General features: G+C 39.9%; 1 protein-coding gene across 4 annotated transcripts in view; it reads right to left on the bottom strand.

The window, feature by feature from the left end:
- LOC136838859 (galactosylceramide sulfotransferase-like) overlaps nt 1–19,891 on the bottom strand; it is a 237,676-nt gene continuing 217,785 nt past the window's right edge. For all 4 annotated transcript variants that reach the window (XM_067104519.1, XM_067104517.1, XM_067104520.1 and 1 more), the window contains exon 6: nt 1–1,755. In XM_067104519.1, the coding sequence (XP_066960620.1) occupies nt 1,144–1,755 (612 nt within the window). In that variant the 3' untranslated portion in view covers nt 1–1,143. The remainder of the gene's footprint in view (nt 1,756–19,891) is intronic.

Here is a 19,891-nt window from a genome sequence, read left to right as displayed (position 1 = left end):
TAAGGATTATTAAAAATGTATTGCAACAACTGAATACTGGTGTACAAGTCTCAAAAATCCAACAACTAAAATAACAATATATTTCATACCCTATACCCTACACTATTTAAAGACATACTACCTTCAACCTTATGTAACCTAAATATACAAGCAGTGTTAACACTTACTTGCTTAGGAAATGATCTTGTTGGGTTTTTCCATCTGTGTTGGACATTTTTTAAGTTGTATGAAATTTATGACATCTCTGTAAAATCAGAATCTTTCCCCATATTATATTTTGCATCAAGATTTTTGCCAGTATATCTTTAAAAATATGCAATAACAAAACCACAGAATAAAATATCTTAATTCACATTTGTACTGTTACAAAATTTCTAACAATTCTTAGCCTGTAGGAGAGAGTAAGTTATTTTTTATTGTCATTTATGAATTAGTTTATAATAAAAATTGTTAATTCATAATTAGAAACAATTATTTGAAACATAATTAGAAGTGCAACAACAACAGAATAGATGTTGATTTTAGCTGTGTGGTCTAATTGTTGAGGTATTTTCTCCTGTGAAGGAATCACTTCTGTAATACATCAAATATATATATTATATATATAAAAGCCTCCACAGATTCAGATAATATTTATGCAGTATGTAAAATTAAGTACATTTGTGAACTATTTCATTGTATGTATGCATCATTCACCAATTAACAAAACCATACAATACAAATTGTTGATAATAGGTTTGCTTATGAACTGATAGCAGATATACTGTATTAAAAAACACCATCATATTTCAAGTAATAATGTATCATGGTTTGCTTTTACATTTTTGTGAAAAATATAACCACCTAAAATGAGTAAAATAAGTCTGTAACAATCCAGTGTATAGCAACAAGAGGCACTTTGGTTTTTTATTTTTTGTAAAAAAGCTACTGCATATCCATCATTATTATTACTAGGTAATTTGTCACGTATTACAAAAATAGACAATGTGATATGTATTAATGGAAGCCATGTGCATGAAGAATCATGAAAGAGCTCTTTATAGATTCACACCATGAATGAGAGCACAAATATCAAGTGCTGGGTAGTTTATGTTCACAGTTACAGTAATGGAATGAACAGCTATTTTCAATTTTCACAATATGCTAGGATGCTTTGTCATGAAGCATAACTAATTGATGATTTCTTATTGTATCTATGAGTGGCAGCTCTGGTAAGGACAGCATCACACAATTTTCATCTGAATTGTTAGCTGTTATGTAAGCACTAACAAGACCTGAATACTCCTTAAACTGGAGTGAAGAATCTCTTCCTTTCACTTCACGGGCCCCACAGTCTTCATAATACTCTTCTCGAAGACTACGCAAAGCTGCTACTTCATCTGCCATTCTTTTAATGCCAAATTCCAGAACTGCCCGATGATGTCGAGCTAAAAAATGGTCATATAGCAAAACATCAGCACTGTTTAGTTCTCGTAATGTTTGTACTGTTTTGGGATCAAGAGTTGGTTTGACCTCTTGTCGTCTTGCATTTTTTGTAAACACCACAACATCGTTCAAACTCCAACACAACAAATGTCTTAGAAGAATCAGTGATTCATCCATCAGTTCTGTAATCATTACCAAATCGAAAAGATTATCAAGTTCATCAATTGCTCCAAGTAGCTGGGATACTGATATGTTATCTTCATATCCAAAGTCAAAGAGCATCTGGTTCTTCCCAAATTTTCCTCCATATCTTGGTAGTGCCATCAACTTCTGTAAACAAGAGAGAGAATAATTAATATTTCATTAATAATGTTCTTGTTGAAAAAAATAATGGGGAACCTCTCCTTCCTAATAGTCAACTAACAGTGTAAAGCAATGTTTTATGCTTGAAAAGAAAAATCCTCAATGCATTCACAGAGAGTACTAAAGATTTCTTCTGTTGTACCAAAGAAAAATCCTCAATGCATTCACAGAGAGTACTAAAGATTTCTTCTATTGTACCATCTAAAACATTATATTACTCCTGATATGTTCATATAAAATTTTCTTTGCTTTTTAAAAGGAATTGCTTATATGAATTTCTGACCTACAATACTTGCATCTTGTAAAAGGTGAAGTTGTAAGCATGTGTAGAACTTCATTTCAGCACATTTACTGCTATCTTAACCATCATGACATTTGCTTTCTTTAATTTCTTTTAACTTTATAAACATTTGAGTGTTTATATTAATATAGAGTTGTGCGCCTCTTCACATGTACAGGAGTCTTTGACTTGGTGTTCTGATTAAATCAACACTGTCTACTTCATTGGATGTAAAGAACTACAAAATACAGGCCTTTCTTGTGGTGCTGTATAAATTCTACAGTCACAGATAAAAACCTCGGTATAGTACTTGCTATTTTTGCCAAACAGATTGGCTACATGGGCAGGAATCACCACTACTTGTTATCTGTGCAGAGTAAGGAGCAAGCAACCAAAAATGGTTAGCTGGTAACCCATGGCTCTTTCATTTGCTAGTTGATAGGGCTATACAGTATTTTGGAGTGCTATGTTTTTACAGTTTGTATTTAGTGAAAACACCAACCTTTGTATAAGTTCTTTCCAGGACCTATAGGCAGTGTCTAGCAAGGTTTTCTATTTTTCTTACGGTCTTTAGCCGTGTAACAGCAAGGGCCTGCCGTGCTGGCTTTCCACCTAAATCTGCACACACGTCAATATGGTGTGCTTTTGAGAATGCATTCATACAGAAATAAGTGAAAGACGAGAATGATATACAGTAAACCCCCCATATTTACGTTCTCATGATTCGCCGACTCGCGCATTTGCGGGTTTCTCTTTGGAACATATCTAGCCATTATTCGTGGAAAAATTTGCCCATTTGCGGTATTTTTCACAGAAATATTCACTAATTACTGTATTTTCATATAATTTTCATGAATAAATGCACTTTTTGTGATAAAACTATTAAAATACTCGGGTATATGCATTTTTACAGGGTTTTTCTGTTTAAACTATCAAAATGGGCAGTTCTAAGTGTTTTTAGAGGGTTTTAAGTATTCATGATTTTAGCTATTTGCGGGGGTGTGGGACGCATCCCCGCGAATATGGGGTTCACTGTATGCTTTTTAGGATGCATTCACACTCAATGAGGTGGTGGAACAAGAAGAGGCAAGAACAGCAGCTTTGCTGTTTTCATTTGTTCTCAAGTATTAGGGTAAAATATTTTATTTATGCATTTCCATTTCAAGTATAACAAATAGTGTAGAGATGGTAATTCTTTTAAGAGAAACAGGTCACATCATTCTCCCCAAGTATTGCACTGCCCTAGATTGATTGACCGACTGATTATAAAATTTAGGTCTTGAAGACCAAGCGCCAGAACCCATCAGGAAAAAATTATGTCTGAAAGAAAATTGTTCCTATGACTGTCCCTACATCTTTAAATTCTTGGTTATACTGCTTTTAGCACTCCATTTCTTTGTTCAGCTTTAGTGCATAGCAGTTGTATAATTCTGGAGATCATATTGCCAATCAGGCAGTAAGACGAATGAGGCAGGGAATTTACTAAATTAACTGCTATTATTGAAAAGGTATATGTTACACAATAAAGGGCATGTGTCCTTACAGTAACAAATTTTATGTATTTTGTTAAACACTTCTGTTTTAGTGCTATCATGGGGAGATACTGAAGTACTGTATTTGGTTTGTCAAACTTTCTATGTATCCTCATCACTTTGTTCAATTGTAATGATTGTTCAACTGTAATGATTTCCAGTTGGGACCAAGCCGATCTACATCACCAGCTAGGTCCACTTTCCTCATTTTGTGTTCAAACCATCAAGGTCCTGAACACCTCATCTTTTAGTTACTTGTGCATGTGCCAAGATTCTCCGTGCACTCCAGCCATGAGCCTGATGGCAATCCTTGGTACAGCTCAGGGCTTCCATTGACTTGGATTTATTCCCTTGCTTCCCGGTGTAAAGGAAATGCTCTTAGTCTCTTAGGTACCAAAGTCAGGAGGCATGATGAAGTGGAGACAGTTTTAACTAGTACTGTAAAAATAAGGTACAGTACTAAGAAGATAACACCAGTGTTGTCAGCATAAACTTAGAAATTGTCATCCAATGATCCATTATAGGTATTTTAAAATGCCCTATTTGCTTATGAGCATATGGATCTTAACATCATTCTCTAGAAAGCAATCAGATGGCTGAGTAAGTTGGTGCATGCACTTACAGCTTCTTAGGTCTCTGGTAGTAAACTAATTTCTTTGAGTCTGCAGATGGTTGTCATTTCCCAGAGACTGCCAGAATTTTGGAACCATGCAGGATTATTGTGCATTATTTCCAAGTAGCTTTTTTTTACTAGCAACAATGATAAAGTAATTTACACCAAGATACTCAGCATAGGTTTATGTGTAGCCACTGGTAATTTAATTCACCAAAGTTTCAGAAATTCCTGTAAGTAGCTTTGTAATATAGTAATCAATTTCATTTTAAGATTTTCATGAAAAGATTAACATATGTTTTATTCACATTTGTATTTTATGGCCCTTATATTGTTAATTTTACTACATCTGAATTGCCTTAACTATTATTACTTTATTGTTTTAAAGATTTTTTTACATTTCCATAACCTTATCTGAATCCAAATTGACACGGCACAATAGTGACACTGCACTTCTGCGTACGCAATCTCCACTGTGCTGACTCTTGGCCCTCCTTGATTCTGCAGGTTACCAATGGCAGCAGTGTTTTCAGAAGTGACCCTGACACACTGACTAGACACAGGCTATGGATAGATGGTCCACAGCCCCAATAACTTGATGTGCTTCCACCAATCCTCTCACATCAGTTCCCCCTTAATGAGAGACTGCCGTGGCGTAGTCGCATGGCTCCACCATGGAATATTCTTTCTCATGCTGTAGATTTGACGGGCAGGGGGCTCTCGAACGAGGGGAAAGCATTCCCCGTTTGAATCTAAATGTCTCTCTCTGTCCTCTTTTTCTTCTACTCCTTTTTACTTCTTCCTCCAGCTTATTTTTCAATTCTCTTCCATCTTCCTATCCACCCGCTATGACTACCGCTTCTATATATGTATATGTATGTGTGTGTATGTATGTGTATATGTGTATGTATATGTATATATGTGTATATATATGTACTGTATATATATGTATATTTTCTAACTCTTTGGTTTACATAGTGTGGATATTTCCACCTTCATTAAATTTCCTGTCTGTGTGAAAGGAAAGGGCATCATACCTTGGATTGGGGTTCATGTTCGAAGCTAAATGTGGGAACTGTGATTGGGAGCGTCACCCAATCCGATGATGTTTGGACCAGAAGGGTGTTAGTATGATGTCATATTGACACCCTGAAGGCGGAACTATCCCTGAGATCAGCCCGTGGATTCCAGGGGTGGGCTGTTATTAGGTAGGACTCCTGGCATATTTTTCGGTATGCCCACCAACATAGTCAGAGTGGGGATGATTGTATTCTAGTAATAGTCTCGGTCCCAACAAGCGGGTTAGGCTTACACTTGTGCCTCTCTGGTATGTTGGTGCTATCCCTTTTTGGGTAGGGTAAGGGGTGGACATCTGGGAGTCAGTTCCTACTGGTGTCGTTAGCTGAAAATAGGGCCCCATGAAAAGTCAATGGTGCCTCTTCAGTGTTCACCAGCAGTGTTTTTTTTTTTTTTTTTTTTTTTTTTACCAATTTTTTCATGGAAGGTCCCCATGTTGAAATTAGTACCCCTGGGCCAAGTGACAATCTGACACGGTTGACGACCCAATGCCAGGCAAGAAGGAATACAGCCAGGAATCCCCAACAAAAAGCATCTGGTTCCAGTATTGTCACTCTGGAACCATTTGCAATAAAGAAAAGCAAAGAAGTATGAAATAGTTCCTGGGGTCTTTGTACCCAACTCATACGAAAAATATTTAAATTTGAAGCTCAATGGTGACAATATTGATATTTTTGAGGTAAACAGGAAATTGTAAAATGTTGTGGCAGACAACCGAAAATATCCCCTCAGAACAGTAATATGCTCCTGGTAGAGAGTATCTCCCCAGAGGAAAGCATGAAGCTGATGAGTTTGTCGGCCCTTGCGGAGTAATGGTGGAGTGCACTCCCCACTCCAGCTTGAACTGCAGCAAGGGTTTGATTTATGCCCCTCAGCTAATGGGTTTCTCTGAGGAGAAACTTTCAAATGAATTGAAAGATCAGGGTGTAATTAAGGTGAACAGGATCACAAAGAAGGTGGATAGAGATCGGATACCTCAACCTACTTTGATATTGACATTCAATACGTTAAGACTCCCAGAGTATGTCTCTGCAGCCTGGCATAGATACAAAATAAAACAGTACATCCCGAGGCCCAGAAGATGTTTCCACTGCCAACGTTTTGGACACACCCTTCAGACGTGCGGTCCGAAAATACAAGAAAATCCTGCGGTTTGTGTCAACTGTGGAGATGATGAGCATGGTATGTGCACAAGGGAACCTAAATGTGTTCACTGTGGTGAGGACATGCATCATCATCTCAACAGTGTGATATATATTTATTTGAAAAAGAAATTCAGGCATTAAGAGTGATGGAAAGGATAACTTTTAAGGAAGCAAGAGAGAGAGCAAAAGCTAAGATTGTAAGACCTGGTCTAAGTTTTGCCTCGGTAGTAGCAAAACCTAGAAACCAACAGAAAGAGACAAATAAAGTAATAAGAAGCACAAAGGTAGAGTCAAAAAAAGAATCGCTGAAAAGACGCCTAACAGATTCATCAGAATCTATTGACGATGGTAATGCGAAGACAAGGTTCAGTAGAACCAACAAGGAAGACGTCAACTTAGAGCTAAGAAAAATTGAAGTGTCAGTTGAGACACACCCTCCACCATCTGCCTCTTTGGAGGCGAGGCCAGCACTCGCTGGCCCGGTGCCAGCTTCTGTTGGTGCCAACTCCTCTTTGGAGGACAAACCAGCAGATGCTGGTCCCCCAGCGCCAGTCCTTGCTGGTGCTTCTGCCTCTTTAAAGGCAGAGCTGGCTACTGCCAGCAATAGCAAGACAGTTGAGGAGGTCTCTTTAGAGAACACCTCTGCTCTCTCTGTCCCGATTGAGACAGAGAGAAAGAAACAAAAACCGCTCAGTGTCAAAGACACTGAAGGAAAGGATGTTGGCTCTTTCAAGGTGGTTATTCCCCAAGAAGCCAACAAAACTGCCCACGATAAATTGTCCTCCCCAAATAGAAAAAAAGAACCCTCCCAATCTTGTAAAAGGAACCATACTGATGGTCCCAGACAGAAATAAATTCACTTCTATAATTCAGTGGAACTGTCAGGGACTCGAGCAAAGTATGAGGAAGTGAAGCTTTTGCTCTATGAGCATTCTCCTGTTGGGGTATGTTTGCAAGAGACCATGCTAGGTGAATATACCCCTTGTCCTAGGGAATATGTTCACTTCAGAACTGAATTTGATTTGGAAGTGGGAAATCACGGTGGATCCCTCATCTACATCCGTCGAGATACTCCACACTACAAAGTAAAACTAAACACTCCACTTCAAGCTGTGGCTGTAACGGATTAATTTAAGAAGGCAGTATACCATATGTTCCCTTTACATTCCACCCAATAGTCATGTCTCCCGAGAGGACTTAATATCCTTAATGTGGCAGCTACCAGAGCCATTTCTTCTTCTTGGTGACTTCAACAGCAGACATCCATTGTGGGAGATGTAACATCAAACCAAAAGGGAATATGATGGCATCTATCGTAGAAAATGAAGATATAGGCCTTCTTAATACTGGAGAACCTACCCATTATCACATTCAGACTGGTACTGTCTCCTGCATTGACCTTTCAATTTGTAGCTCTAATTGCAGTGTTGATTTTAGTTGGAGAACAAGTGATGACTGGCATACCAGTGACCATTCTCCAATTATAATCAGCACCAATGATGATCCACCTATCCCAAGATCACCACGATGGTGCTTAGAGAAAGTAAATTGGAAAAAAATTCGAAGATTTGAGCGAGCTGGAAGGGGATGCCAAAGATTTCCCAAGTGTAGATGATGCCATCGATCTCCTCAATGGAACTTTCCATACTGCTGGCTTACATTCAATTCCTCGAACTAAAGGACTTTTCAGAGACGGCCAGTTCCATGGTGGTCAGAAGAATTAAGGCTGCTGCATCGAGGCTACAAGGTCGTCATTGACCAGGTGCCGTGAGACATCGTGACTGTGGATAATGTCATCACTTATAAACAGTGTAGGGCACGATTTCGAAAAAGCTATGAAAGCTGCCAGAAGACAATCATGGGCAGGATATGTATCCTCTATTAACAGCAGAACACCAGTCAGCAGCATTTGGAAGAAAATAAGAAAAATTCAGGGTAAATTTACACCCAATCCTCCTCCAGTCCTTAAAGTAAATAATAATCATGTCACTGATGCCACAGAAGTTAGTAATATATTTTCTGAACACTTTGCTCGAGTCTCTGAAAAATCAGATAGTTCCCAGGACATCATTTCAGAATGATGGAAGAACAACAGGTACTTGATTTTCATCAAACAAAAGTGAATCTTACAATATGCCTTTTTCTGAAAGGGAATTTGACTCTGCTTTAGCCAGGAGCAAGAACACTGCCCCTGGCCCCGATGAGATTCCTTATAAAATGTTTAAACACATTTCAAGGAACACAAAACTTTTTATAATCAGCATTATCAATAGAATATGGGATGAAAGCAGCTACCTAGCATATGGGAATTGGCAACCATGTTACCATTTCTTAAGCCTGGAAAAGATCCTCTCTATGCAGCAAGTTACCGCCCCATTGCGTTAACTTGCTGTTTTATAAATTAATGGAAAAAATGGTAAATGTAAGGCTGATGTGGTATTTAGAGCACAACAGTATCTTAACACCTTCTCAGTGTGGCTTTCGAAAAATGCACTCCACACTGGATATCTTACTGCAACTTGAAACCTCTGTCTGTGAAGCATTTGCCTCCAAACAACACCACGTGACAGTGTTTTTTGATATAGAAAAGGCATAAGACACTGCTTGGAGACATGGAATTCTCAAGACAATGCATAATAGTGGTCTGAGGAAAATTACCTTTATTTGTCAGATCATTTTTACATCGTAGGTATTTTAAAGTTAAAGTTGGCAGTACTTTATCAGAGAAAAGGTGCCAAGAAGAAGGTGTTCCCCAGGGCAGTGTTCTCAGTGTAACACTTTTGCTCTGGCCATAAACAGTGTTACATCTGTTATTCCAAAAGAGGTCTTAAAGACGTTATTTGTGGATGACCTGTCAATATCTTTGCTGCCACCGGATGACTGTAGCCGAAAGAAAGTTACAATTAACGATAAATAAAATAACAAGTTGGGCTGAGAAACAGGGTTTTAAAATCTCTGTAAAGTAAGACTACTGCTGTCCACTTCTGCCGGATTAGGGAGTACATCCTGATCCAGACCTCTATTTGTATGGCCATAGAATCCCATGTGTAGAACAAACGCGCTTCTTAGGCCTAGTTTTTGACAACAGAATGACTTGGGTCCCACATATCAAACATATCAAAGCAAAGTGCCTAGAAGCTCTACACATCTTGAAGGTGCTGTCTCACACCAGTTGGGAGCTAGTAGAAATCTTTAGTAGCTTCATAAAACCTTAATTTTATCAAAGCTGTAAATGCAGTTGTGAAGTATATTCTTCAGCCTCTTCATCTAACTTAAAAATTTTAGATTCTGTTCATCATTCAGGTATTCGTATAGCCACAGGAGCTTTTCGTTCATCACCAATATCTAGTTTTGCTAGTCGATGCGGGAGAAATGCCCCTTGAACTCTATCGTCAGTCATCATTGCTTGATACTGGTTTAGAGTGCAAAGACTTCCCAAATCTCTGGCTTTTGCTGTGGCAAACAGAAATATTTTTAACAATTTTTATGAAAATCATCCAGGTATCCTACTCCTTTTAGCTATAGAATTAAAAAGATTTTAGAGGATACAAATATTGGAAAAATCCCCTACTTCCTTGTGTGTATCCCATTACTCCTGTCTGGAAGGTACCTGCTGTGAAATTCTGCAGGTACTTCAGTGGACAAAGAGGGATAAATCTGATGAGGAAATGAGGGCAATATTTTTAGAGCATGCTTCAGAGCATATGAATACAAGATTTATATTTACTGATGGTTCCAAATCCAATGCTGGCGTTGGTTATGGAGTTTTTAGTGAATCTTTTAACCGAAGAGGTGCGCTTCCTTCAGTTGCTTCAAACTTTACAGCTGAGCTGTATGGCATCTTAGTAGCCTTGGAACATATTGCAATACTCCCAGTGTCTGGCTACACAATATTTTGTGACTCTAAAAGTGCCTTAGAGTCCCTGGAAGTCTTCAATACTGATCATCCCTTAGTGTTGAAGATCTTGCAGTGGATCTTCTTGCACCATTGTAGAGGAAGCATTGTTTCTTTTTGTTGGGTCCCTGCCCATGTGAACATATCAGGAAATGAAAAGGCAGACGAGCTAGCCAAATCAGCAGCACAAATTCCGATACCCAGAAAATGTCCTGTTCCATATCGTGATGCATTCCATATTATATGGAAATCCATCCAGCAATTATGGGCACTTCAGTGGGACAGAGTAGGCCCCAATAAAATGAAAGAAATCACTAGTCAGACACACCCTTGGAAATATGACCTAATGCCAAGGAAGTGGGAGGTTGTATTGTGTAGATTACGTATTGGCCATACACGTTTAACTCATGGCTTTATGATGAATGGGGAGAATGAGCCCTTCTGTGACGATTGCTTGGTTCCACTGACTGTTAGGCATTTGCTGGTTGAGTGTCCCAGTCTGGTGGAACTTAGGAATCATTTTTTATCAAATAGCAGTGAAGCAGGTGGTAATTATAACATGGCAAAACTGTTGGGAGAAAGTATGTGTATTAATAATGTTATCTCTTTTATCAAAGAAGCTGGTCTTCTCAAATATATTTGACAGCTATGCTGTCTTAGTATATATATATATATTTTTTTTTTTTTTTTCTAAAGTTATATTGTTTATCTGATCAAATCTATTAATAGTTCTTTTTAGCAGAATTTTATATATTTATTTAATTTTAGCTAGTTTTCTTTTTGTTTTTCCTTTTACTAAAATTTATATGTAGTTCTTTTTAGCAGAATTTTAATTTTAATTTTAATTTTTATAACATACTATAAAAATGAAAAGATCACACTTAGTATTCGGCGTCGGTGACCTGGTAGTTGTGACGCCAGATAACTCTCAATTAATCAATCAATCTCACATCAGTTGTCTAAAGATCTGACAGGTAGGTTCTCCAGCCTTCAATTAAAGTGTCTTGAAAACATTCAAGGTCAGGTCTGGCAGAACCAGAGAAACATCCTTCAGCAGATTATGTTCATCTTGCCACATAAGAGGATCCTGGAGGAGGCTTTTTGTGGCAGTAATCCAGTATGTGTAAATGACATGGTGGCTGCCTTCTAACAAAATGCAAGCTAAAGTTGAAGGAAATGGATCTGGATGGTCACACACTGAGGCTTGGGTGGAAGGAAATGGTTCCAACTTTTGCAGGTGGACCTGCATCCCTAATGACTGATACAATAGCAGGAGAATGTCTACTGTAGATGCCTCTCCAATTCCTTCTTGGAAGATACCTAGGCGATTACTGGACACCACAGTCCTGGCAAGAAATGAAATGGCTGTACTGTACATAGATCATACAACAATGTGACCCAGAACCGATAAACAGCCATCCCTTACACACAACACAAAGGAACTTCCTGAAATGTGTACATGCCCACGAAGTCTATAGAAGTGAGTAAGTTTCTTTTGGCAGTCATCTTTGACTCCACATGCTACATTTTAACTGCCTGATGAATAAACTTTTTGAGGTAACTATGTCTATATGATCAGTTACTAAACTTTTCAAGCCTTCATAACAAGGAAGGAAAGACTGAAGAGCTGTGGTAGTTCACCAAAGGAAGTGAGACTGTCCTGTGGCTGGAGTACAGCTAGCTGCTGGGCAAAGGAGACGACTAACACTGCTAAGGAAGAGTCTGATGATGACTGAAATATGACTTAAAGCCTAGGAGCCAAGTGACCATACTCAAGGGGCAGGAACAGGTTGGGGCCCAGGTGGTCAGAGATTTGTAGAGCACAAAGAAGACTGGAGAAGTCCTTAAATGCCACATACCTCTTTACTCATCAATGTGATAATAGAGACCAACAGGAGTAAAGGCATCATGGACACTATCCTCCACAGCAAAGGCCAGTGAGCTTGCAAGGAACAGTCCTGGATGCTACAGAACTAAATGCACTAGAACTAAATGCACTGAGCCTAAAGGAAAAACTGGTCAGGTCATAACCCCAGCTAGAATTGCAACCTTTCAAACTAAGCACAGCATTCTTCTGGAATAGCAACTAAGACCTCATGCAAAGGGCTGGAGCTGGGCACTTGATCCTGAAACTGTCATGGGCCCAGTTAAGGATTTCTGCAAAAGATTTGTTTTCCTGAAGCGTGTGCATGTTCCTTGGCAGTACTGGAATTGACCCTCTTAGGTGTCCAAGGAGCATACACAGTATTTAAGTTCAGGTGGAGAAGTCTGAGAAAATGCTACACTTTCCATTGGTGAAACCAGGGGTGTAAGGTGGACAGCAGGTGAAGGAGAGTAATGAGATCTGCAGGGAGAAGAAGTGGTTATCTTGGGAAGTGATCCACCATATCAAGCTCAACTCATGACTGAGCCTCAGGAGCATAGGCATAAGACGAAGGCCCAATGGCACACATTTGCTGAATGGGTTCACCATTTCCAGTGTTGTGCCATACAACAGCACACACAAGAGCTGAAATACTAGAAATCAAGGCAAGTCTAAGGTCAAAGGTGGCCTTGGTTGACCCCATGGCCTAATATTACAAAGGCCATGTCTGTAGCACAATATGGAGAGGCTGAAGGGAAATCTTAGTAAGGCTCTGAAGAACCAGGAACTCATCCCACTCAGGAGGCCCGAGTCCCTGGTAAGGACAAGGCTGAGTGATAGCCTGTTAACACACAAACTGGAGAGATACACCTCCTGTGACACCAATCACAGAAGAAGGCCAATTTATCTTCTAGTACTTGTTTGCTAAGGAACATCAACAGTACCTTGACAACTTGCCCCTTTTCAAGAAAAGCCTTTCTTGCAGATTCTGGACAACCTCCAAGCATGGAAGAACAGAGAATAACTTGCCAAATGGTACCTGCAAACAAGCAGCTGACACAGGAGGATGGACCACAAGGTTAGCTCTCTCAGTGCCTCAACCAGAAGAAACAGCAGAATGGGAGACTACTTAGCTTGTGGCAAATAAGAATCCACCAGAGTCATATGAAGACTTGGGGTGACAAACACACTGTTTATCACCCTGCAAAGAAATCTAAACAGTGAAAACACATACATGTCTATGTTGTCCAAGGGGAGTTGAAAAGCATCTTCCATCACTGCCCAGGGATCTGCAATTTAAGAACATAGAAAACGGGAATTATTTTGTTTTTGTTTAACTTGGTTGCAAACCGACAGAGTATAGAAGACTGTAACCTTGCCACTGTAGGGTAAAAAGACCATTCTGTCCTCATAACCTGATTCCAACGATTTGGTTGATCTGCAACAACTTTCCAACTGGTCAGAATGTATCTTGCAGTCCATTTAACAGTTTGGCAAAGTGCTCACTTCTGCATCTACAATGTCAACTGACACAGTACAAGACATCATTCCCTTATATGTTGACACAAGCCACTACAGTAATCGTTGCTCAGCACTACCAAGTGACCACTCAGCCACTCTTGAAATTCTTACCTATGCCAGTGTTCATAGGTCTTAGGCTACACACCTGAAACAACCTCGCCTCTCAGGTGTGTGCCACACCCTTCCCTTAATGTGTCAGAAAACGAGCAATTCCAGAGGCTGAGAAACTCCCTTTAAGAGGTTTCTGTCATCTGTCCACCAAACCAAGCCCGCTACCTCCTGATTCAGAGAGATGGGTTAGAAAGGAGGATCCTGAAAGGCACTCCAGAACCACTTGAGTTACACCACAGAAGCAAACATACATGACTCCGCATGTGGGACAAGAGCTTCTCTACAGACAACAGAAGCCTAGCTACCAAATCCAAGCTCACTGTTCCTGCCAGAACAGGAACCATTTCACAACCTCCCTCAGCTTGCTCACTCATGGAACTACCAGGCAGGCTATCTCTGTTGCTGAATCTAAGAGAGTGTGCTAAGGTACTTTGCATGCTGCTTGGGAACAAGGTTGGACTTCTCCCACCTGACCATTCTCTTCCTGTCTCCTCGCCAGTATTGAATCATCCAAGTATCACAACAAGCAAATACCATTCAAGTGGACCCAAGCTGACACTAAACACCCTGGTAAAATCAGTTGTTGTTGCCAGTCCAAAGCATATCACCTTGAACTTGGACTGTTCTGTTGCAGACAAAATGGAGGTACAGCACTTCCAAGAGCTCTGATGAAGGGGTAAACTTCGAAGTACACATCCTTCTTAATTATCAAAGATATGAAGTCCCCCTCTGATGAATTCCAGCATAGCCTGTGCTGCCTCCATGTTGAAACAAGTCTGTAACCTTAACACATTTAGGGGGTGGGGAGAGAGAGGTTGATCACTGTCTCTTAACTTCCAGTTGGCTTTTCCACTAAGAAAACATGACTGTAAAATGATGCTTCATAACTTCTGCTGTGCCTTCCTCCATCAGTACTTCCACCTCTGCCAACATTGCCGGAGACACTGTTGAATCTGGAGGGTAGAATTGGAAAGTGTTCAGTATATCTGGGAGGGGAGGGCAAAAACAGCTTTGAATGAAAGCCTGCAACTGTCCCAAAGGACAGTTACAACCCAAGGCTCCACTCTGCTCTTGCTACATGGTTCATTGGTGAGACAGGCAACCCCTATGCATAGCAGCAGAGAATGGGGGGTCACCATCCTCAGCAAGGAGAACAAACCGGGCTGGGATGGCACCCCACCCTTCTTAGAGGAAGAAGATAAACATGTAGGGCTTTGTAAAAGCAGAAGCTGTCTCTGAAGCTGAAGGTAGCATGGGGGTGATCAGAGACTTGAGGGACTCAAAAATGACTTGACCACAAGCTCTACACTACTACTCTTAACCCTTACAGGACGGGCTCAATATATATTAAGCACACCCTTAGACCAGGCTAAATTTAAGGTTGGCCAATTTCAAAAAAATACATCAATGGTAAGAGGAAGACACCATAAGAAAAATTTTCTGTATCTTCCATGGGAAGTTAAAGGTGAATATTTCCAACCCTGTGCGGGACCTCTTTTCCAAAAAACAAGTCAGCATATAATTTTACCAAGTTTTAAATGTTTTTCTCTAATAATTTTTTAAATTTTATTTTGTAATATTATAATTACAGCTCATACAATATCACATAAGAATTAAAATCAGTAACAAATTCTGAGTATGTTTATTGTAAAATGTTACAAGACTTCCTGGGATGGGGAGCTGCAGTACATTCCCCCACGACATCTCAATTCAAACTGATTACCCTCTATCCTATACTGAGTTACTATTGCCATGTAAGAGTTGCCAGAAGTCATTTATGGCCCATGGAAGCGATCTGAACAAAATATGTTCAAACTGTATGGTGCGAAATGTTGATCGTCAGGGGACGATACCCAGAAATTACCCCAAAGCTATAAATAGTCGTCAGTTGATGAAACCTGCTCACAAAGGTTAAAGAGGAGTGACAAAACAGCCCAAACCAAACTACTCCATATTCAAAGGCTACTCGCATGCAACACTTGCCTAAAGAAAAGAGAGGCAATTATGTCCTTCTTTCTATAAGGACTCAGTTCACCAACTGGTTGAGTTCTAATGTGCCAAGAAGGTCAGGGGCCTACCTTCTGACACCAGCAATCTCTTAAACAATGCCTTCTCACTTTGAGGCGAGATGCCTCAAGCAGCGATGTTTGTTGGTGTGTCCAACCAAAGGTCACACTATGAGACAGTCTCGAGAGACGTCATGAAGATACTTGAGTGAGCCATGAATCAGTCTGGGAGAGATGTCACAGATACTGTTTCCAAAACAGCAGTCTCTGCAGCAGGGAACCAAAACAGCAGTCTCTGCAGTAGGGAACACAGCCTTCTGATGAAGTCTCTCCAGTGGGAGGTTGTTCATCAGCCTACAGACTGACGAGTCCAGCACCAATGGAGTAGCCTCTGTCCCCCCCTCAACTTGGACCGCCTTCACTTTGTGAGGGGGCTCAAGAACCCCTGGAATTTGTTCCCAAGTTTGAGTCCAAGAGTCCTACATATTATTGTATATTAGTTTGGCTTAATTTTTGTGGAATTTTCCACTTTTGGTAAAATTTATTGGACCTGATAAAGAAAAATATAGTTGGGACTGGGGTTTATATCTGAAGCTAAGTAGTGGGAACTGTGGTAGGATCAACAACTACCCAATAATGTTTGAACCTTAAAGATACAACATTGATAGCTCAAGGGCAGAACTATTCTGAAGGGCAGATGCCACGGAGTCCAGGGAGGTTTGGTTCTTGGGATAGGACTCTCAGCATTCTATCTGGTTTGCCCATAATATGATTAGGGTGGGGATGATTGTATTCTTGTAATACTCTCAGTCCCAGCAAGTGGGTTTTGCTTACACTTAGGTCAATTGAATTATGTTGTGCCATGCCCTGTGGGGTAGGGTACGGGCAGACATTTGGGAGTTGGCTCTCACTAGTGCCGTTGGTGGAAGAATGAACTCCAGAAAGGCTGATGATACCTTTCTAACCCTTAATGGACGGGAATCATCATATGAGTATCTATAACAGGTTTTGAGTGATGGATGGGATAACTCATGTGAGTATTAATATTACGTGCCATTTGGTTTTGATGAATTTAGCAGGAAAAATGTTCACAGCACTTCAATAGGCCATAAATGACTTATGGCAACTATAATAGCTCAGCATGGGATAGACATCAATCAGTATGTCTTGAGATTTCAGAGGGGAATGTACTGCCTCTCTGCAGCTCCAGGACATCTTTTTATTTATTTGCTCATACATATACCCAGGGATTGCTGTTGGTTTTAGTTCTTATCTTTTGTGACAGTATGTCAGCTACAATTGTAATTTTGTAGAGAAAAGTGCAAAAAAAATGTTAGAAAAAACATGTATACCTCACAAAGTTACTGCATCTCCCCATCTCACTAAATCTCATAAATATTTTACAACAAATATACTCAATTTGTTACTGATTTTAGTTTTATTTGTTATGATATTGTGTGAACTGTAATTATAATTTTACAAAACAAAATACAATAAATTGTTCGAAAAAACATGCATAACTTGGTAAAATTAACATGAGTATCTTGTAAAAGAGGCCCCACACCAAGTTGTAAACAGTCACTTTTAATTTCCCGTGGAAGGTAGGGAAACATATTTAGATTTTTTTTCTTACACCATGTGCATTTGTATATCTTCCTCTTTCCAGTGAATTTTTTTTTTCTTAAATTAGCAAACCTTAAAGTTTGCCCAGCCTGGGGGTGTGCTTGATATATATTTAGCCCGTCCCTTATGGGTTAAGGCTTTCAGGCTTAATTTTTCCTTTTTTATTCAATCTTTATGGCTTGTAGAATTAAAGATTCGACTACCCCTGGGCCCTCCGATGATACCATTTCAGCACAATTGGCGACTATTGCAACCTCCTCTTGACAACCTTTGTTTGGAAAAGTCTAGGAAACCTAGCGTAATTAAATTGGAAACCTATGCTCCAGCACAGAGCAAAAGGGAAATTGATGAGAAATTTGTGAAATAGGACCAGGAATATTAGCAGCATCTTATGCTAAATATTTGACTTTTAATCTGGAAGATTCTAGTTGCAATATTTTTAAGGTGTACAGAGAAACTGTGAAGTGTTGTGGCCAACAGCCTAAGATATCATCTGAATGTCAAGGAAAACTGATAGTTGAATCAGCCTCAGCAAAGGAAAGTGAAAAATTAAAAGCACTGAGGAGTTAAAGTAGACTGTGCAGTACATGATTTCTGGAATGACTTCAAGGAAATAATATATGCACCCCAACTGATGATGTACTTGGAGAAGTTGGTATTTGAATTAAAAGATCAAAGTGTAGTAAGAATTGAAAGAATGAAGATGATAATAAATGATGCCTTAGTTACACTTCCAAATTTAATTATTACATTCAATTCTACTTGATTGCCTAATATAATAAAAGCAGCCTGGTTACATTTTAAGGTAAAGCAATATATCCCAAAACCAAGATGTTTTCATTGTCAAGAATTTGGACATATGTTTTGGGTCTTGTAGGCAGAGGCTACAAGGCAACCCTGCCACATGTGTTAAATGTAGTGAACCAGAGCATGGTGTATGTAATACAGAAACAAGATGTATACACTGTGGAGATAATCATCACTTATCTTCACTTAATTGTGATGTGTATATCACAGAAAAAGAAATCCAAACATTAAGGGTAAATGAACGTTGCGAGAGAAAAAAAAGAGTATTGAATTAGTATGTTAGACCTGGAATATCCTTTTCCGGTGTTGCTGCCAACCGAAGAAGAAATGTAAATGCTACCAGAGGGAATGCAAATAGAAAGTCTCTGACGACCTGTACTACCACCTCTTTGGAAGCTGCGGCAGTAATTTCTGGCACCTGCTTCTTCGGAGGCTTTGCCAGTAATTTCTGGTGTTCCTGCCTCTTCAGAGGCTGCACCAGTAATTTTTGGCACTCAAGCCTCTTCGGAGGCTGATTCAGTGATTTCTGGCACAGCTGTCTCTTTGGAGTTGGCACCAGTTGTCGGTGGCACTCCTGCCTCTTTGGAGGCAGTGCCAGTGATTTCTGGCACTCCTGCCTCTTGGGTGGCAGTGCCAAGGATACCTAGCACTCCTGCTTCTCTGGAGGCTGTATTACACTATCTGGTGCTTGTCTCTCCCTGGACCCTGCACCAACTGCAACTGGTGCCTCTGACACTTTGGAGGATGCACTAATTTTTTCTGACCCTCACACCCCTCCTCAGGCAGTGCCAGCTTTGTCTGGTGTTCCTGAGATTGATAACCCCTTGAAAAGGAAGGCAGCCATAAATAACTGGTCTCCTTCAGGAAAAAGCAAGAGCAAGGCAGTAAGCTGAGAACACTTAAAGAGGCTCTGGTTTAACAGCCTCAAAAATAAAGTAGAATTCATGCACTTTCTCCAGTAGAACTGTCAGGGATTAAGAGTGAAATGGGAAGAACTAAAGCTGCTCATATCAGAAGTGTCTCCTGTATGTACAGCTTTGCAGGAGACTATGATTGGTAATAATGCATGGCCCAGCCCACGAGAGTATACAGTACGTCCTATCATTCCCCTTGTAACATAAATATAGGAAGCCACGGGGGTGTAACTTTATATACTCGGAATGATACCCCACAAAATCCTATTAGTGTCCAGTCTACACTGCATGTAATGGGTGTGCCAACCCATTTGCGAAGAAAATATACAGTTTGCGCTCTGTCTACTGCCCAGTGAAGTTTTCCCCCATTGATAAATTTAAATCTCTTATTCAACAGTTACCATGTCCCTTTGTTATTTTGGGAGATACAAATAGCAGAAGCCCTCTTTGGGGTGACATCGTCACCAATCAAAGGGGAAATTGCCTGTGTTCCATCATCATAGGGGGTGAAAATATGGGAATCCTCAACACTGGGGAGTGTACACATTTTCACATTCAAACAGGCACATTATCAGCAATTGATTTATCTATATGCAGTGATGACTGCTTTATTGATTTTAACTGGAGAGTGATAAATGATAGATTTACCAGCGACCTTTTTCCAATAGTGGTGAATGTAGCTTTAAATCCTCCATCTTCAAGGCTACCTAAATGG

This window comes from Macrobrachium rosenbergii, chromosome 5 (assembly GCF_040412425.1).
Source record: "Macrobrachium rosenbergii isolate ZJJX-2024 chromosome 5, ASM4041242v1, whole genome shotgun sequence".
Taxonomy (NCBI): Eukaryota; Metazoa; Arthropoda; class Malacostraca; order Decapoda; family Palaemonidae; genus Macrobrachium; species Macrobrachium rosenbergii.
The sequence above is the reverse complement of the archived record's forward strand: the minus strand, read 5'-3'. Positions and strand labels throughout refer to the sequence as shown.